Raw genomic sequence first — 17,275 nt, forward strand, 5'->3', positions numbered from 1 at the left:
CCAATGTATAGCAGAAAATACTTGCTGATTTCTGATTTATCTTTAAATCTCTTTACAAGTCTGCGCATCATTAGAAAATATCAATCCTTATGTAAACAGGGTATTCTGTGCATAAGAATAAAAAGGACCAATGTCTGCATCTTAAAAACAACCTGCATCAGCAGAATCTCACCATGACTTGACCATGTCAGATTGACTTTCATTTGTAGTGAAAGTGATGCTGCTGTTATGATGACGACATAGAATGTTCCCCGTTGTGTGTGTAGAGACAGAAGGCGGAGTCTGAATATCCATATATGGGCATACCATCAACTCTCGCTCCCTATTGGCTACAAGCATTCTGCAGCTGCTTGTCAACAAAATGGCCTTCCTCAATTGTTTTTCGAGGACCTACCAACTAATTTTGTTGTGCTGAAATAGCATTAGAACTCTGGTTAAAGAATAGAGGCGACAGGTTTAGCACAGTGTTTATCAACATATCTGTGTTCACAATAGATACATTTCGTTGTGGATAAAGCAAGACGGGCATTGGGATTTTTGCTCCAATCTCAAGTTAGCTGACAAATGCTAGCTGCCTACCTGTGCGACCTCATCTTTCATTTCTGTTTTTAAAGACACATTTAGACATCTGGAGGACTGCTTAAGTTCATCCATATAACCACATATTGGCTATAAAAATAACGCTGACGGAACGAAACCCAAAAGAAGGTAAGAAAAGACAGCATCATTCTAGCAGACTCGCTTGTGATTTAGCTTGGCTAATTATTTATTGTTGATGATGACATCCATTTGTAAGGTTTCTAAACATTGAATACAGTCGAGCTGCTGGCATTTTGTAGTGTGATATTAAAATAAACTATGAAAACTGCAAGCTCTCTTTTACACTTCATGTAGACAGCTAAACATTTGCTAAGAACATTAGCGCCCAATACTGTCACTTAAGTGCAAAATCTACCAGTATATGTTATCTCTCTACTGATCATTTCGGATTGTTAATTCAAACTGAAGCAGAAATGTAAGCTCATTTCGACTAGTAGTTTGCAATATCTAGCTTGCTGCTAATCAGTTCGGACAGCTTAACTGCATCAAGTCAAACAAACCCAAATGCCTGATCCTCATTTGGCCTGTGGGGTGTTTGAGGATTTAAATTAAAATTCATCTTAAAAGTAAAACACGTCGTAGTTTTTTTCTAGAGTAGAGTGAACCGAATAATGCATTGTCATATTAACGGTGATCGAAAACGAACTCATCTGTTTAGTCATTTGAAATTGCCATTTCGAAAACAATTAAGTGTGTTATGTTTTATGCACTCTTGAATGAATCATATCGTCAACTGACTTGTTTAGCAAGTCATAACATTGTTCTGATTAGCTTAGGTCATTAAGTCCAGTCATTACATCTTTGTTTGATAAATACATGTTTTGCCTATTGTCAGTGGCGGAGCCAGGAGTTTTTCATAGGGGTGGCCGGGCAGGGGCCAGCATTTACTCTGGGGTGGCACAAAAAAACATAATTTTGCAAACAAACATGGCACTCATCCAACCTTAAAATAATTTTTAAAGTATTGTAGGTGCCCAAAATCACAATGATGTATAATGTACAATAGCTAGCCTACAATGACATTTTTATTAAAGTTCACCAAATAACTGTGTGTCATAATTTTACTCACCTTCAAGTTATTTAATCAAATAAAACTTAGGAAATTCACTTTGAAAACAGAATACATATTTCCCAATGCTGAAAAAAAAAAAACCAGTTTAAACAGGACCAGAAAATCATGTTCAAGATCACTTTATTTATTTATTTTTTAATATTGTGCAAAAGTTTGTGTATTTCAGTAATTCAAATTAAAAAGTGAAACTAATATATTTAGTATATATAACTATACACATATGCATGATTATACTTTTCAGAGGGCCGACATTTCTGTATTTAAAATCCTTTTTTTATTGATTTCATGTAATATTATTCTAATTTTCTGATATTTTGAATTTGGGGTTTTCATAAGCTGTAAGCCATAATCATCAAAATTATAATTTTTGCACGATATTCTAATTTTTCGAGTTTCACCTGTATAATCAAGGTATGTGTGATAGGTACTGTAGTTTACCTGGAGGTCCTATTGGGTCAGCGTGGTTACTGGTAGTTGGCTCCTCTTCATTCTCAAAGTTTGTCTCCTGAACTGTCTGAGAAAGTGCTAGAATACAAAAATCAGTCTCAGTTGGTTTTCATACACTTTAAACAGTTTTATATATTATTGATTTCTATATCACTTGTTGTATTCAAACATATATACCAGTAGAGTACTCAAGTGTGTGAGTGGAGGTATACCTAACATTTCTCTTGGGCTTGTGCTCTCTGGAGATTCTTCTCCCTCACTCTCTGGGTCAGTCTGTTCTTTCTCTCTTTCATCCTGCCTATTATTCTCCTGTGTCTTAGAGTCATTTGGCTGCTTCTTGCTACTCTTCCTGAAGAAGGATGCTATATCTGGTGCCTTTCTTTTCATTTTCCACACATTTCACTGACTGTCTGACATAAATACACCTGAGCAAAACATTTCAACATTAACATCATGTTTGAAAAAAACAAACAAAAATGGAGGACTATTATTGAACAAAGATTAGAATGTTTTTGTTATACTGTATATAAAATCGACCTAAAACCTAGGCTAGTAATTATATTGGAATGTTGAATCACATTAAATGTCTCATGATAAAAACATAACTTAATACATGTCCTTATATATTCAGAGATAACATGGAAATAGTTCTGAGCATCCAAGTCAAGTCAGCTAATATAAAGCCAACTGCTTCCTAACTGTTCACTTTGATACAACTTCACTGACACAAAGAGTTGAAAGGAACTAAAATAATAATTTATCTGATATTAATAACTCACCTGAATAGATGTGTTTGTGTGCTCAAACACGAGTTGATCCAGGCACCAAAACGAAGCTGCACCCCTCTTCACAGTCGAATGTTGGAAACGCGCTCACGGAAACTCTCGCGATAGCACATTTGCCTCGCGATAGTTTAATGATTAAACTTTTTTTTTTTTTTTTTTAATTTAATGATTAAACTGTCGCGATAGTTTCAGCAGTCTGAACGTAATAGTTTAGCCATGATCGATCGAGGTCCTTTTGATCAATTTCTACGAAATTATTATTATTATTTATAATAGATCGTATTTACGATCGGGGTGGCCAGTGGGGTGGCCGCGATTATTTCCATGGTGGCCGTGGCCACCCCTGGCCACCCCCTAGCTCCGCCCCTGCCTATTGTCATGATATTAACATAATTCTTGCTCATTGGTGGATTTTACTTGAAAATTAACTAGTTTAGGCCTAATGTGTTTATCGTAAGTGTATTGGAAACTGCCTATGTCCTCGATTGTATTATTCCGGAAGTGTAATGTTATTACTGTTTTATTTGGATTTCCCTTGTTTATTAAATTGGTTTCTATTTCTGTTTTCTCTGTGCATTCGTTTAAAATGCTTAAACATAGAAACTTGTGTTTCAAAAAGTAGTGCCCATTATTCTGGCCTTAGCAACCTCATTCAAAACATTGAAACACTTGGTGTATAGAGCTAGTATGAAGTTTTTTTAATTTTTTGTTATCAGTTGGAAGGAAAGAGCAGTGTGCAGATGTTGTTTGATTATGGTTAAGGCTTAAAAACTCATTTGCTTCAGATTAGGCCTGCAACTAACGATTATTTTGATAATCAATTAATCTAACGTTTATTCGACTGTTCGGCGATTATTGCAACGATTAATCATTAGGACTTAGCCGATTATTCAGCTTGTGCCCCAATTTAAAAGGTTGTATTGAATGTGCTTACTAACAATAAAGAGGACAAAAAGAATCTTTTAAAAATATCTCAAATGACATTCACTAAATTAAAGGGGGGAAAAAATAATTCTATTAAGTTTAATTCAGTAAAAAAAATTATTAGCTGCAAAAAAATCCTATTGTTATCAGTAGTTTAAAAATCCTTAAAACAAGATTTACTTGAGAAGCAACGTAAGTTATTTAGACTTGCCTTAAGAGAATGTATCTTAAATGTAAGTTTATTGTGTATGTAAGTGTATTTTTCACTTGGTTATACTTCTATGAGTGCAGTAAAGACAAAATATAATTGCAGTGCATTTTTTTTATTTTTTTTTTTATAAATTTGCAAAGATTTCAAAAAACTTCTTTCACATTGTCATTATGGGGTATTGTTTGTAGAATTTTTAAGAAAATAATGAATTTAATCAATTTTGGAATAAGGCTGTAACATAACAAAATTTTGAAAATGTGAAGCGCTGTGAATATTTTCCGGATGCACTGTATATTCAAGATATTTCTCTAAGTGCAAGTCTAAATATCATCTATGCTGCTTCTCAGGTGAATGCATATTTCTTTAAGGATTTTTAGATATATTAAAATATTTTTATTTTTAATATTATATTCAACGTTCTCAGATAATAATTTTTTGTTCTGCAGTATAGCTGCTAAAGAAAATGTATGTTGTTTTAATGGAGTTTTAGATATTTATATTGGAAATATATTTTGTTGTTGTATAATGGGGTGAAAACGTCCTCTCTCACCATTCTGTCCACTTCAATCCATCTTTAACTCACAAAAAACAAACTATCTCTTATTAATAAAGCTGCGTATTACCAAATTTCTTCATGATAAGAAATGCACAGTGATGTATATTATGATTCAATAAGTTGCGAGTCATCACGTTATAATCTAGCTGCATTAAGTGTGTGAGCTCGAGGGACAAGCGTCCCCACCCCAGCGTGCGGATCAACCGGGTTCAGTTTCAATCTTTCACCCTTTGAACTGGACTTTTGCGCCTTTTCTATGAGTTGCGCTGACCACACAGAGAAATGCCAGTTTTGGAGTTTGTAGTTATTTACATGATCTGCTTCTGTATTATTTGAACTTTAATAAAACTTTAATGCATTAAATATAACTGCATTAAAGATGTAATGCCTGTGTGTTTCCTTTAACTCTTTCCCCGCCAAACATGGAATTTTCCGTGTTTTATGAAAAATCGCTTCCCCGCCAAACACAGAATTCTCTGGGTTTCCGTGTTTTAGGTGTTATACAGTAAGGAAGACCCCTCCGCATGTTTTGAAAGAGTACGCAACTCTTTGATCAAAGAAACAGACTGCGATCGTTTCAAACATGAAGAAGTGGAGTATTGAGAAGCTCAAAATATCAGACATAAACATCCCTTTTTATCAGCTTTTTGTCTGAAATGTTGTTTTTTGACAAAACCGACCTCTGTTCAAGTCGCAATAAAAAAAGAGCAAATGAAGATAAAATAAAATCGTTTTTTTTTTGCCTAAAAGCAGAGGCTCAGATCTTTATTGTGATATTTAGCATCTTCATATATTCATGGAAGAAAATATTCTGCGGGCCATTAAAGTTTAGCGAAAATCGTCAAAAACCCTGGCGGTGGCTGGCAACTTTTTTTTTAAAAACGCTGGCGGGGAAAGAGTTAAAGACGCTTGACAGCTCCACTTCACAATGAGAGTGCTTCTGTATTTATTTATTTTGTATTTTTGCATTATCCACCTTTTTTCATTGATGGCACCATTACGGCGAGTTACTTCCTCTTCACACTTCCACTTAGTTGTTGTTTTCTGCTAGACTAGCGTTACAGGTGATGTCGAGCAGCTAAGGGTCTGGATAATTATGTGCTGTTTTAGGGTGTTATAACAACTACAGGTGGCTTAAAAACTACTGGAAAATTAATCTCACAACAATAAGCACCCACAATAGCTGCCAATGCTGAAACATTTAGAGTCAAACCAGATGTAATAAGCAGAGGTCGCATTAAACTAGTTCTCTGTCACTTGCCTATTTTTTAAAACATTGACAGATAATTCCAAATCATGTCCAAAATCTTGGAAGATAAAGATGAAAAACATTTAATCCAAGCTTCTTGTTGTTTTTTAAATGTATCCTCTTTACGAGGTTCATATCTCATGTGAGTGTATGGGAATGAGGTAGAGACAGAGTTGTCAACAGAGTGCGTGAGAAGGTGGCACTTGTTAATGCAGAAATAATGCCATAAATCAGAAGACGTTTAAATGGAATATCACACTCTTCACAGACATGTCCACTTTTTCGAACCTTAAGAAAGCATCCGGTCAGATTTCTAGATTACCTATGTCTGGGATTTGGCTGTTTTCATAACAAAGTGCACAACAAGAAATGCAATGAAATCCAGCGCACCATATTCGTGGATTCTCTCTCTTTTCGTGCTGTATGTCTGTGTGTCTCTTTCACACACACACACACACACACACACACACACACACACACACACACATACAGGGTGCATGAAGAGAGCCCAGTAACTTTACCATGGAAATGTCTTGTGTGATTGTGTTCTCATCTATTCGGGATTGTCATCGAAACATTTACATTTACATTTACATTTATGCATTTGGCAGACGCTTTTATCCAAAGCGACTTACAGTGCACTTATTACAGGGACAACCCCCCCGGAGCAACCTGGAGTTAAGTGCTTTGCTCAAGGGCCCAACAGTGGCATCTTGGTGGTGCTGGGGCTTGAACCCCCGACCTTCTGGTCAGTAACCCTGAGCCTCAACCACTGAGCCACCACTGCCCCATGTCCATATGCAGACATTAGTGAGAAAGTGATTTACATTAAGTCAGGGTTTCCCGCAGCACTTTGAAACTAAGGCGGCCGCCTAAGCAACACACGCCTGCCGCCTTAACTACGTCGTCAAAAAAATATATATGAGCGATATTCGCCGTGTTACTGTGTCCTGTTTTCTCCCTTTCCATCTTTAAATATGTGATAAGCCTTCGTGTTCGCTTCAGTATTGTTATCAGTGCGTTCTTCCGCAGCGGCGCCGAGCGTGTGTGTGTGTCTGTGTGTTCATCTGAACCTCATTGGTCTGTCACTGCTCGTCAATGTCAGAATATTTGAGATGACCAATCAAATCAAAGTAGGCAGGCTTTATGTTCACAGCGCGAATTTTAGTAGAGCGACTCGACAGTAAAGGAGCGACTCGACGCTAATCTAAACTTCATTCACTTTCCATGTATAGATCAAGACAGACTTGCGGAACAGACTGCAGGGGAACAGTCTGACAGCCTGCATGAAAATATGCATAAACGGTCCACTCGTAAAAGAGTGCAATTACCGAAGGGCCCTTGAATTGTTTTTTCTAAACCAAGGAGGATAGCCTGTAGCGATGCTAGGTGTCAGCTCTGCCATAAGCAGTGATTGTAATAAGCTTTGCACATTTTGACGGACTATTAGATGTAATGTTATTACCTTGACAAACTAATACATCATTAAAAAGATATGACTCAAGTTTCAGTATTTGTCTTAATTTGTGTCAGGAGTTATGCAATTCCAAATACACCCCCCCACCACCACCTTAACTAACACATTTTTTGCGGGAAACCCTGTTAAGTAAACAGACTTTTCTTCCATTTTTGACTGTTGTTCGTGATATTAGAGGGCTTGGTAGCGGGAGTAAGTTGCGAAGCGGAAGTCCGTTGCATCTGCATTGGAAGAACATTTAATGGGTAATTTCGCTGACTATGAAAACGTGGATAATTACCTCAAACTTTGCAATCTACATCACCTGAAGTTACTTGGAAAGTTTGGAGTGCATCTGGACTGTGAACTTTCTTCCTCTCCTCAGTAAGGCGTGAACTGCAGTGTTGGTCTTGCGCCTCATCATTAGAATTTAATATGATCTTATGTTACGTTAAATGAGAAAACGACTAATCGACAATGGAAATTTTATCGGCAATTTTATATTTTATTGTCTACGTTCTCAAAAATGTCTACTAATCATTTCAGCCCTACTCCAGATGTTAAATGAAGTCAACTGTACAAAACACACATGTTGGCATGCAGTGGGATTTGCCAGATATGATGTCAAGATAACACTTGTGGAGATTATCTATGAAAAATTGCTTGAATCTTAAGCAGTAAGAAATGTACATTAAAATGTAATATTTTAAAGTGAGCAAACAATTCTGTACAATATATTGTGTATTGGTGAGCTGTATTATACAGATTTCCTAATCCAAATTCGATTCACAAGCTTTAGGTTCTGAATTCGATTTGATATGGATTCATAGATGTATATTTTGGTTACAATGTCCATTTTGCTTAATATGAAAGAAATTCTCTCTTAGTTAATACTGTTCATTATACAGGGGGCATTTTAACCTTATAGGTACATTTAGAAAAAGTAATTGGTCAATTCAAATTCAGTCTATTCCATCAATAAATGCCTTACAATTGAATATATTATATTGCATATTTTTGTCACATGTTTATTAGGGGTGTAACGATCCATCGATCATATCAGCAATGATACGATGTCATAAATTCAACTCATAAATCTCAAATATATTTTTAAGATGCACCTTTATATTTAAATTCTCTTGCCAGCCACATCCGTACTCATTTCCATCATGAAATGCAGCAACCTTATTATATTCATCTTGCTTTATAAGTGCTAAATATGCTTCTCATGTGGGACATGGATGTGATTGAAGCCTGGAGTTTTGCTGTGCTCTATCCTTGCTCGCCCGTCAACAGGGCTGCAAGCTCCAGTTACAGGATAGCGCAGAGCAGTTCACATGCACAATTAAATCGGGCTTTCCTCGATATCGTGGTGCATGTGACCATTTGAATTCTACTTAAGAAGTTTCTGTTTTAAAGCGCTATGGAGCAATTCAACCAATTCGAACAGATAAACGGCTCCAATATTCTGAACAGCACTGACGATGGAACGAGAACACCTGCCCTGCACCAGCGTCAATTACAGGAATTTTCAGATCTACACATAAACAACCTTAACATTTATCACAGTAAACTGTAATAGAATTTTTCAATACAACTGTGGAAGTTGGAAAAAACAGATAGCACACACACTCCTGTTGTGAGTGTCTAAGTAAATTGAATTATAAGACTTGTTTGACTGATGTAGAGATGACAAATTTTCATTGAAGTGTTTAACTCATTCAGGTAATGAGATGTCATCAAACGATTTATGTACGATTTATTTTTCTGTATTTCTTTCAACAACTGAAGTACCCTTATTTTGTTGTGGATATCCCGATGTGGATACTAGATTTGCACTTTTCAGAGAGATTAATAAAATAGTCAAATATATATTTAGTTGCATTTGAGATAATAAATGTAATTGTGTAAAATATAGCACGTAATATCGATCACAAGCCCCTGAATTGAAATCACATCATGGCAGACTTGGGTATTTGCAAACATCGAATCGCTGGCTAAGAGAATCGATATAAGATTGTATTGTGATGAAACTTGCGCTTTACACACCTAAAGTTTATTGTTTACATAATTTGTACTATTTACAAGTATTTACATTGATTTGTAGAGCACATGCTAAATCAATAGTCTCTTTAAGACTACCAACATCAACCAGTGGGCACATATTAACAATACGTTTCTTTAGCACATCCGTACTATGTGTTCATACTATAATCACTGGCTTCCGGTAACGGCCGTCTGCGCGTTCACAAGAGAGTCGAGTTCTGGCATATGATGTAGGCGTAGTGTAAGCTCCGATGAGAAGTGACGAACGCAGAAGCGCAGAGGATGGAGAAAGTCAGTGAACTTGTGGACAGCTGTTACCGGAAGCCTGTGATTATTGTTTAAGTTATAAATATGGATATTTTTCTTACAAAAACGCTTAACTTCAGAAGGCCTTTATTAACCCCCTGGAGCCGTATGGATGATGTGTTTTTTGGGCTTTAACATTCACTCCCATTATAAAGCTTGGAAGAGCCAGGATATTTTTTAATATAACTCAGATTTTGTTTGGCTGAAAGAAGAAAGTCATATACACCGAGGATGGCTTGACGGTGAGTCAATTATGGGATAATTTTCATTTTTGGGTGAACTAACCCTTTAAGTAGAAGGAAAAGAAAAACGAGAGCCAGATCACACAAACATTTGAAATGGGCCATTATTATAGTAGCAACAGGTATGTTATAAAATTGCAATAGGCTTATATAACATTTTAATACAGAATTGTGTAAGATATACATTTATACAGTTGATGTCAGAAGTTTACATACTTGGCCAAACACATTTAAACTCAGTTTTTCACAATTTCTGACATTTAATCATAGAAAACTTTTATTTTAAGAATGTGAAATGTCACAATAATTGTAAAGAGAATTTATTTCAGCTTTTATTTCTTTCATCACATTCTCAGTGGTTCAGAAGATTACATGCGCTTTGTTAGTATTTGAAAGCATTGCCTTTAAATTGTTTAACTTGGGTCAAACTTTTTGGGTAGCCTTGCACAAGCTTCTCACTTCCAAGTTGCTGGAATTTTGGCCCATTCCTCCAGACAAAACTAGTTTAACTGAGTCCACGCGTTTTCAGTTCTGCCCACAAATGTTCTATCGGATTGAGGTTGGGGCTTTGTGATGGCCACTCCAATACCTTGAATTTGTGGTCCTTAAGCTATTTTGCCACAACTTTTGAGGTATGCTTGGGGTCATTGTCCATTTGGACGATCCACCAATTTGCGACCAAGCTTTAACTTCCTGGCTGATGTCTTGATTTGCTTCAATATATCCATATAAATTTCCTTCCTCATGATGCCATCTATTTTGTGAAGTGCACCAGTCCCTCCTGCAACAAAGCACCCCACAACATGATGCTGCCACCCCAATGCTTCATGGTTGGGTTTGTGTTCTTCAGCTTGCAAGCCTCACCCTTTTTCTTCCAAACATAACGATGGTCATTATGGTCAAAAAGTTAAATTTGTGTTTCATTAGACCAGAGGACATTTCTCCAAAAAGTTATTTGTCCCCATGTGCACTTGCAAACTGTAGTCTGGCTTTTTTATGGTGGTTTTGGAGCAGTGGCTTCTTCCTAGCTGAGCAGCCTTTCAAGTTGTGTCGATATAGGACTCGTTTTACTGTGGATATAGATATTAGATCTCCAACATATTCACAAGGTCCTTTGCTGTTGTTCTGGGATACATTTGCACTTTTTGCACAAAACTACATTCATCTCTAGGATCCAGAATGCGTCTCCTTCCTGAGCGGTATGATGGCTGCATGGTCCCATGATGTTTATACTTGTGTACTATTGTTTATACAGATGAACTTGGTACCTTCAGGCATTTGGAAATTGCTCCCATGTGTGGCAACTCGGGCGGTGGGCAAGAAAAGGACGAATAACATGCAGACTACGCCACCCTGGGAATCTCACCCAGAGAATAATTGTACTACCTAATGGCAGTGATGTTGATAGAATTAAGGACACACAGGTACGTGTACAATTATGCCAAAGACGACGTTCAATTTTGAAAAAAGAAACACCTTTTTATTTCAATAGTTTAAAACCATTTTAAAACACATTCATCTCTCGGGGAAGAGAGCACAAAAAAAGGAAATAAACAAAAAAAAAAGAAAAAAAAATATATATAATTTATAATTGCTGAGGCTTACCGATGGAGGAGAAAAGGAGTCAAAGGCAGTAGAAAAATCCCACGGAAAGTCCCCCTAGCAAACACACCACAGTGCATACAAATGGAAACACGGAAGGCAACACAGCACACCATAAGGGGACGCTACCACCCAGACACCAGCACCACCATCGGCTCTCAATTAACCAAGGCTCACAACAGAAAAAAATTAAGGAAATCAATACATAATCTTTAAACGAAAAACTAAGTTTGTCACGAGACGCACCCAATATAAACTGCCCAAAACCAACAATGGTTTTAGAACAGGCAGTATAACAAAAGAAATATATATATATATATATATATATCAGTTGCCCCGTGGTTATCATGGCAACACGAACGCTCAGCAATCCGCTCCAATTGCTGGTCAAATGTTCAATGCATGTGCACAAAACAAACAGCCATTCAGCAAACCCACAGTACAGGCAAAACAGCAATTCCACCAACGTAGGCAAAACAGCAATTCAACCACTGCAGGCAAAACAGCAACTAGCGACTCACACTGCGTAACTGGCGACGATCTCCCACTAAACCGGCCTCCGTCCAATCAAACAGCATTCACGCATACCCAAGAGGAACAGCAAGTCTGTTTGTTGACTGCGCAGCATAACGAGAGAGCTCTCCAGTTGGAGAGCCAGTGTTCAATCAAACAGCATTCACGAATGCCCAAGAGAAACAGCAAGTCCGTTTGTTAACTGCGCAGCATAACGAGAGAGATCTCCAGTTGAAGAGCCAGTGTTTTATTAACACAGCATGACACAGGGAAAAGCGACCCGGAACCACAACACACGTTCCGTCATTGACGAGCAAGAGAGGATCCTAGACTTCTCTACTCGCTACATATTTATAAGATGGTGCCTCTCGCGGGAATTGGCCACAGGCGCACCAGCTCATTATGCGTTAACGAGACACCAGCTCATAACGCGTTAACTCGTACTGCTACACATGGATGATCCAGACTTGTGAAGGTCCACCATTTTTATTTCTGATTTTTTCTGAATTTCTTTTGATTTTTCCATGATGTCAAGCAAAGAGGCACTGAGTTTGAAGGCAGGCCTTAAAATGCATCCAAAGATACACCACCAATTGACACCAATTAGCCTATCAAAATGCTAAATCATTTTCTGGAATTATCCATGCTGCTTAAAGGCACAGTTAACTTGGTGTATATAAACTTCTGACCCACTGGAATTGTGATATAGTCAAGTAAAGGTGAAACAATCTGTCTGTAAACAATTGTTGGAAAAATTACTTGTAACTTGCACAGTGTAGATGTCCTAAAGTAGACTTGCCAAAATGATAGTTTGCTAATACAAAATTTGTGGAGTGGTTAAAAAATAAGTTTTAATGACTTAAACGTAAGTGTATGTAAACTTCTGACTTCAACTGTATATAGTGCTTGCACGACTACTCGTTTATACGGTCCAACTAATCCCAGAAAAGTGGCTGGGTCATTGTCTGGGTCATTATCTACCTTTTTTTTAGAAAACACTGACGGAAAATTCTAAATGATGTCCGTCATTGTGATTTAAATAAAATATAAAACAATTTTAACCATAGCACCTCATTTCATTTGAACTATCTTTACTGTCAGTAATATGTGGTGCTTGTCTTTCTCCCTTCATGCACTTGATAGAGAGCAACTGTGATGCGGGTGAGAAACGAAGTGGTGTACACACGTTTTTTTGGAGGGGCTTGTGTTGTCAAATGGTCTTGTCCTTACAGTTTCTTGATTAATTGAATTGCTCTTCACAAGAATTTTGGCTTGTGCAATATGTGAAAATATCTGCAACTGTAAATGTCTGCAGCGCTCCCTCATACATGCTTTGAAAATGTTTGTGAATGTTCTATATAACAAGTTTAACTGGAATCATGTGATTCACAAATAGTCTGCATGGACAAAACTCACTAGTCCCCCATGATTTAATTGTCATCCGAATGCATGCATTTATCACAGAGGGGCCATGCAAATGTGTTTTTACAGATAAGTCACCTTGAGAAAAAATTGCCATCTGAATAGGGCTATAGAGCATATCTTTTTAGCATATGTGAGTGATTTAATTGCATTGTAGAGAGTTGTGCATAGTGAAAGATCAATCTTGGGATTTAAGAATCGATATCAAGATCATTCAAAGATTGCAATGCATCAGAAAATCTATATTTTTACCCAGTCCCACTACTGCAACAACATTTGAAATGTACAGTTGATGTTTTTCCCTCAAGTTTGTTTAATTTTTATTTTTTTTTTACATTTAGCTTCCATTTGAGAGAGAGATATATATATATATATATATAATTTTTTTATTTAATACTTTTGAATTATCGTTTTCACTCACAGATTCTAATCTGAAGCAATAGGTTGGTTGTAAAATGCTGTGGCACAGAAACAGACATTACATGAAGTAAATGTTACAAAGAGACAACCTTTTCATCAGCTCAATAACTTTCAAGTAGATATCAAGCTGAACAGGTTTAGCGCTGAACATAATATGTAGTATTTATTCTGAATTCCCTCTTTTTCTTTTAGTCCTCAGATGGAATAATCTGTCTGGTTGGGACCTGCAGATCTGAGCAGAGAGAATGAGTGGTGAAGTGCAAAGTAGCTGCCCAGCATAGAGGCAGGTATGCTTCCCATGGGCTCGCAATGAACCGTGACACCTTTTCCCACATCCGGCTGTGGTGCCCACGCCCCTTTGGCACCTACTCCCAGAATAAGCCATACAGTAATGGTACAATTCACAGTGGAACATCTACCTCCCACTGCAAGGTAGACGACGATGGACTCACATCTATAGATGCCCATGGAGTTAGTAACGAGCAAGATGAGGATGTTGGAACTGAAAACACCCCACCAGATTCATCTTCTACCCTGCTAGCTCCACCACTACCTGCATCCCCATCTCCCAGTGCACAGATGGAGGATGGCAGGGTACTGCTTGATACCTGGTATGTCATCAAACCAGGCAACACCAAGGAGAAAATAGCCTTCTTTGTAGCTCACCAGTGTAATGAGGCTGGAATTCCCAGGCCTAGTGCCATGAAAGTGAAGGGGAACTGGGCTGCTGATTGTACCAAGGCCAAGCGCCGTCGTCGCTGTTCCTCATATGACCCTCCCACTAGAGCTCAAAATGTTGCTGTTGATGTAACTACAGAACCCAACCTGGCAGAAGATGGTGTTGGAGTTAGTGAAACAGATCTGCTCTCTGTGGCTGAAATGGTGGCCCTTGTAGAACAGCGTACAGCTTTGGCCCTTCAAGGTATGGTAGCTCAAGGACAGACAAGTCCTTATACAGTCCATCAAAAACCGGTTGTAATCCTCTCTGAACCCAATTCATCTGAACCAGCTTCTCAAAGTGACTTTAATCAGCAACAGCAGGAATCCAGACGGGTTGCTGAGACTGTAGCACAGTTTGAGTCTCGGCAGCAGAATCTCGACATTACAACTCTGCGGCCTGAGCTTAATAGTTTAGGCAGAGACCACATTCACTCTGGGGACTCTGTGGGTAGTGCTCCAAGCCATGGACGAGGGGAAGTACGGATTGCTTTTCGGGTGTCAAGTCTGGACCCTCGCACCCAGTCTGAACCTGTTGGCCGCCCAAAATGCATGTTTATGAGTTGTGGGGTCGGAGGGGGGCAAGCAGGAGCCAGGGGCAAGGAAAAGATAACTTGTGACCTCTACCAGCTGGTTAGCCCTTCATCTCGAGATCCAGGGGCTCTCCTGGCTGGCTCACCAAAGGCTGACCCCCTCGGGGAAGGCATCACCGACAGGACTCCCTCCATTACACCAGATCCGAACCAAGACCCTGCCTCAGGAGAAAAGACAGCAGTGGCTCGAGAACGGGTGACCGGCTTCCATGTTGAGGTTGTGGTCACCGGTGCAGTGGACCAATGTGTCTTCTATGGGAGGGACAGCACAGAGAATGTTCAAGAAGAGACTGTATGTTTTGCTATGCCCAATGGGGCCAATTCAACTGATGCCTCAGAGGACCCGCCACCTGGCCAGCTGTTCTTTTTACAGTCACCAGCTAATGAAGATGAAAGTTGCTCAGGGGTAAACAGTGGGATGCGGTCTTTAGACTGTGTAAACAACAATGGGCCTGCGGGGGCTACAGTTGAGAGGCCAGACTCCCCACTGGCAACTGTGGATGATTGTTCTGATCCTCCGTTGTGCCGCCTCTACCGTCATGTCTCCCATGACTTCCTTGAGATTCGCTTTCAGATCCAGCGGCTTCTGGAACCACGGCAATATATGCTTTTGCTTCCAGACCACATCATGGTCAATATCTTCAGCTACTTACCCACCCATTCACTAGCAGCCCTCAAGTGCACCTGCCATGATTTCAAGACCCTGATTGAGACCTATGGTGTACGTGCTACAGACTCTCGCTGGAACCAGGACCCACTGTACCGTGATGATCCCTGCAAGCAGTGCAAGCATCAGTATGAGCGCGGAGATGTGTCGCTTTGCCGCTGGCACCCTAAACCTTACCACCACGACTTGCCTTACGGACGCTCTTATTGGATGTGTTGCCGGCGTACAGACAAGGACACGCCTGGCTGTCGAGTTGGGCTACATGATAACAACTGGGTACAGCCATGCGAGTTGGTTCAAGCCCGTGGCAAAAGAGACGATGGGAGTTAAAGGATTGGGTCAGGGGATTCTCATTTCTCTCCCTGTTCTCACTCATGCCACTGTTCTATTTATGGTTGAGCTCGCCTCTCCTATCTTGGCTCATTAACTTTGCTATCATTGTCAGTATCAGTTCTTATCAGTGCACCATACCTAATTCTCAGTCCAATCGTGCACAGACCAGTGTTCTCAAATATAAAAATATGTGCTGGGTAAGTGAAGTAGTCTGCTGCATGGGACCAATCTTTACATGTACTTGTGAATTGATTAGAAATTTGTATGGCTTGGCAATCTTCCAAGACCAGCTCTGAAGCTCACCCCAACAATGCAAAGAAACTGCAGGCTAGACAATAATTATGCAGTCCAGTATATAATTTCAGGGGTTCTTGTAAAGTTTTTTTTTTTTCCTGTCCCTTTGGTTGAAAGCACCCAAAATGATGTCACTTTGTAATCAACAGTTTGACTGCTTGTTTTGCTTGTGTGTGTGTGTGTGTGTGTGTGTTTTTTTTTTTTTTTTTTGACATTTTTCCTCTGCCTCAAAATGATTTATGAAATCAGTTGTTTTTTGTTTTTTTTTCTTGACCAAACCTTTTCTTACCTATCTCTTTGCCTGCCAGGCTGTCTGTGTGCTTGTTGGCAAAGGCTGCATTTGCCAAAGTAGTAATTAGCTTCATGTGGCTGCAAGAATGACAAGGAACAGGACAACTCAACACCTGATTCTAGCCTTAACCCTGTTTGTTCTGCTCATTCCACCAGTCTGAAATCTTACAAACAAAAACACTGATGCTGATTCCTCTGGTTTGGGAGACCGTTATAGGTTTCACTGTCAATCTGCTAATGGGAATCTTTGCCTCAAAAGTAAATAAAAGTTATTTAAAACTGGCATCTGTCCCGGAGTATTTTAACAGTCAAACATTTATAATAAAGTTTAATTAATCATTCTGTTAACATTTTTGTATTGTACATGATCTACATTCTGTATAGAGAAAATTACTTGACATATTTGTGCTGTCTTTCAGCAAAAAAAAATTATATTGTTACATGGACACTTTTAAACATCAGTCATTTGACAGTGTAAACATGCATATAATATATATATATATATATATATATATATATATATATATAT

The 17,275-nt window shown here is 38.6% G+C and overlaps 1 protein-coding gene across 1 annotated transcript; it reads left to right on the forward strand.

The window, feature by feature from the left end:
• The first annotated feature begins 341 nt into the window (after window positions 1–341).
• LOC127629806 (F-box only protein 46-like) lies at window positions 342–17,041 on the forward strand. The gene is made up of 2 exons (XM_052107056.1): window positions 342–708; window positions 14,044–17,041. Exon 2 carries the CDS (start codon window positions 14,161–14,163, stop codon window positions 16,156–16,158), a length of 1,998 nt encoding a protein of 665 aa, XP_051963016.1. The 5' UTR covers window positions 342–708; window positions 14,044–14,160; the 3' UTR covers window positions 16,159–17,041.
• The last annotated feature ends 234 nt before the right edge of the window (window positions 17,042–17,275 follow it).

The sequence above is a fragment of the Xyrauchen texanus genome, chromosome 36, assembly GCF_025860055.1.
Source record: "Xyrauchen texanus isolate HMW12.3.18 chromosome 36, RBS_HiC_50CHRs, whole genome shotgun sequence".
In the NCBI taxonomy this organism is placed as follows: domain Eukaryota; kingdom Metazoa; phylum Chordata; class Actinopteri; order Cypriniformes; family Catostomidae; genus Xyrauchen; species Xyrauchen texanus.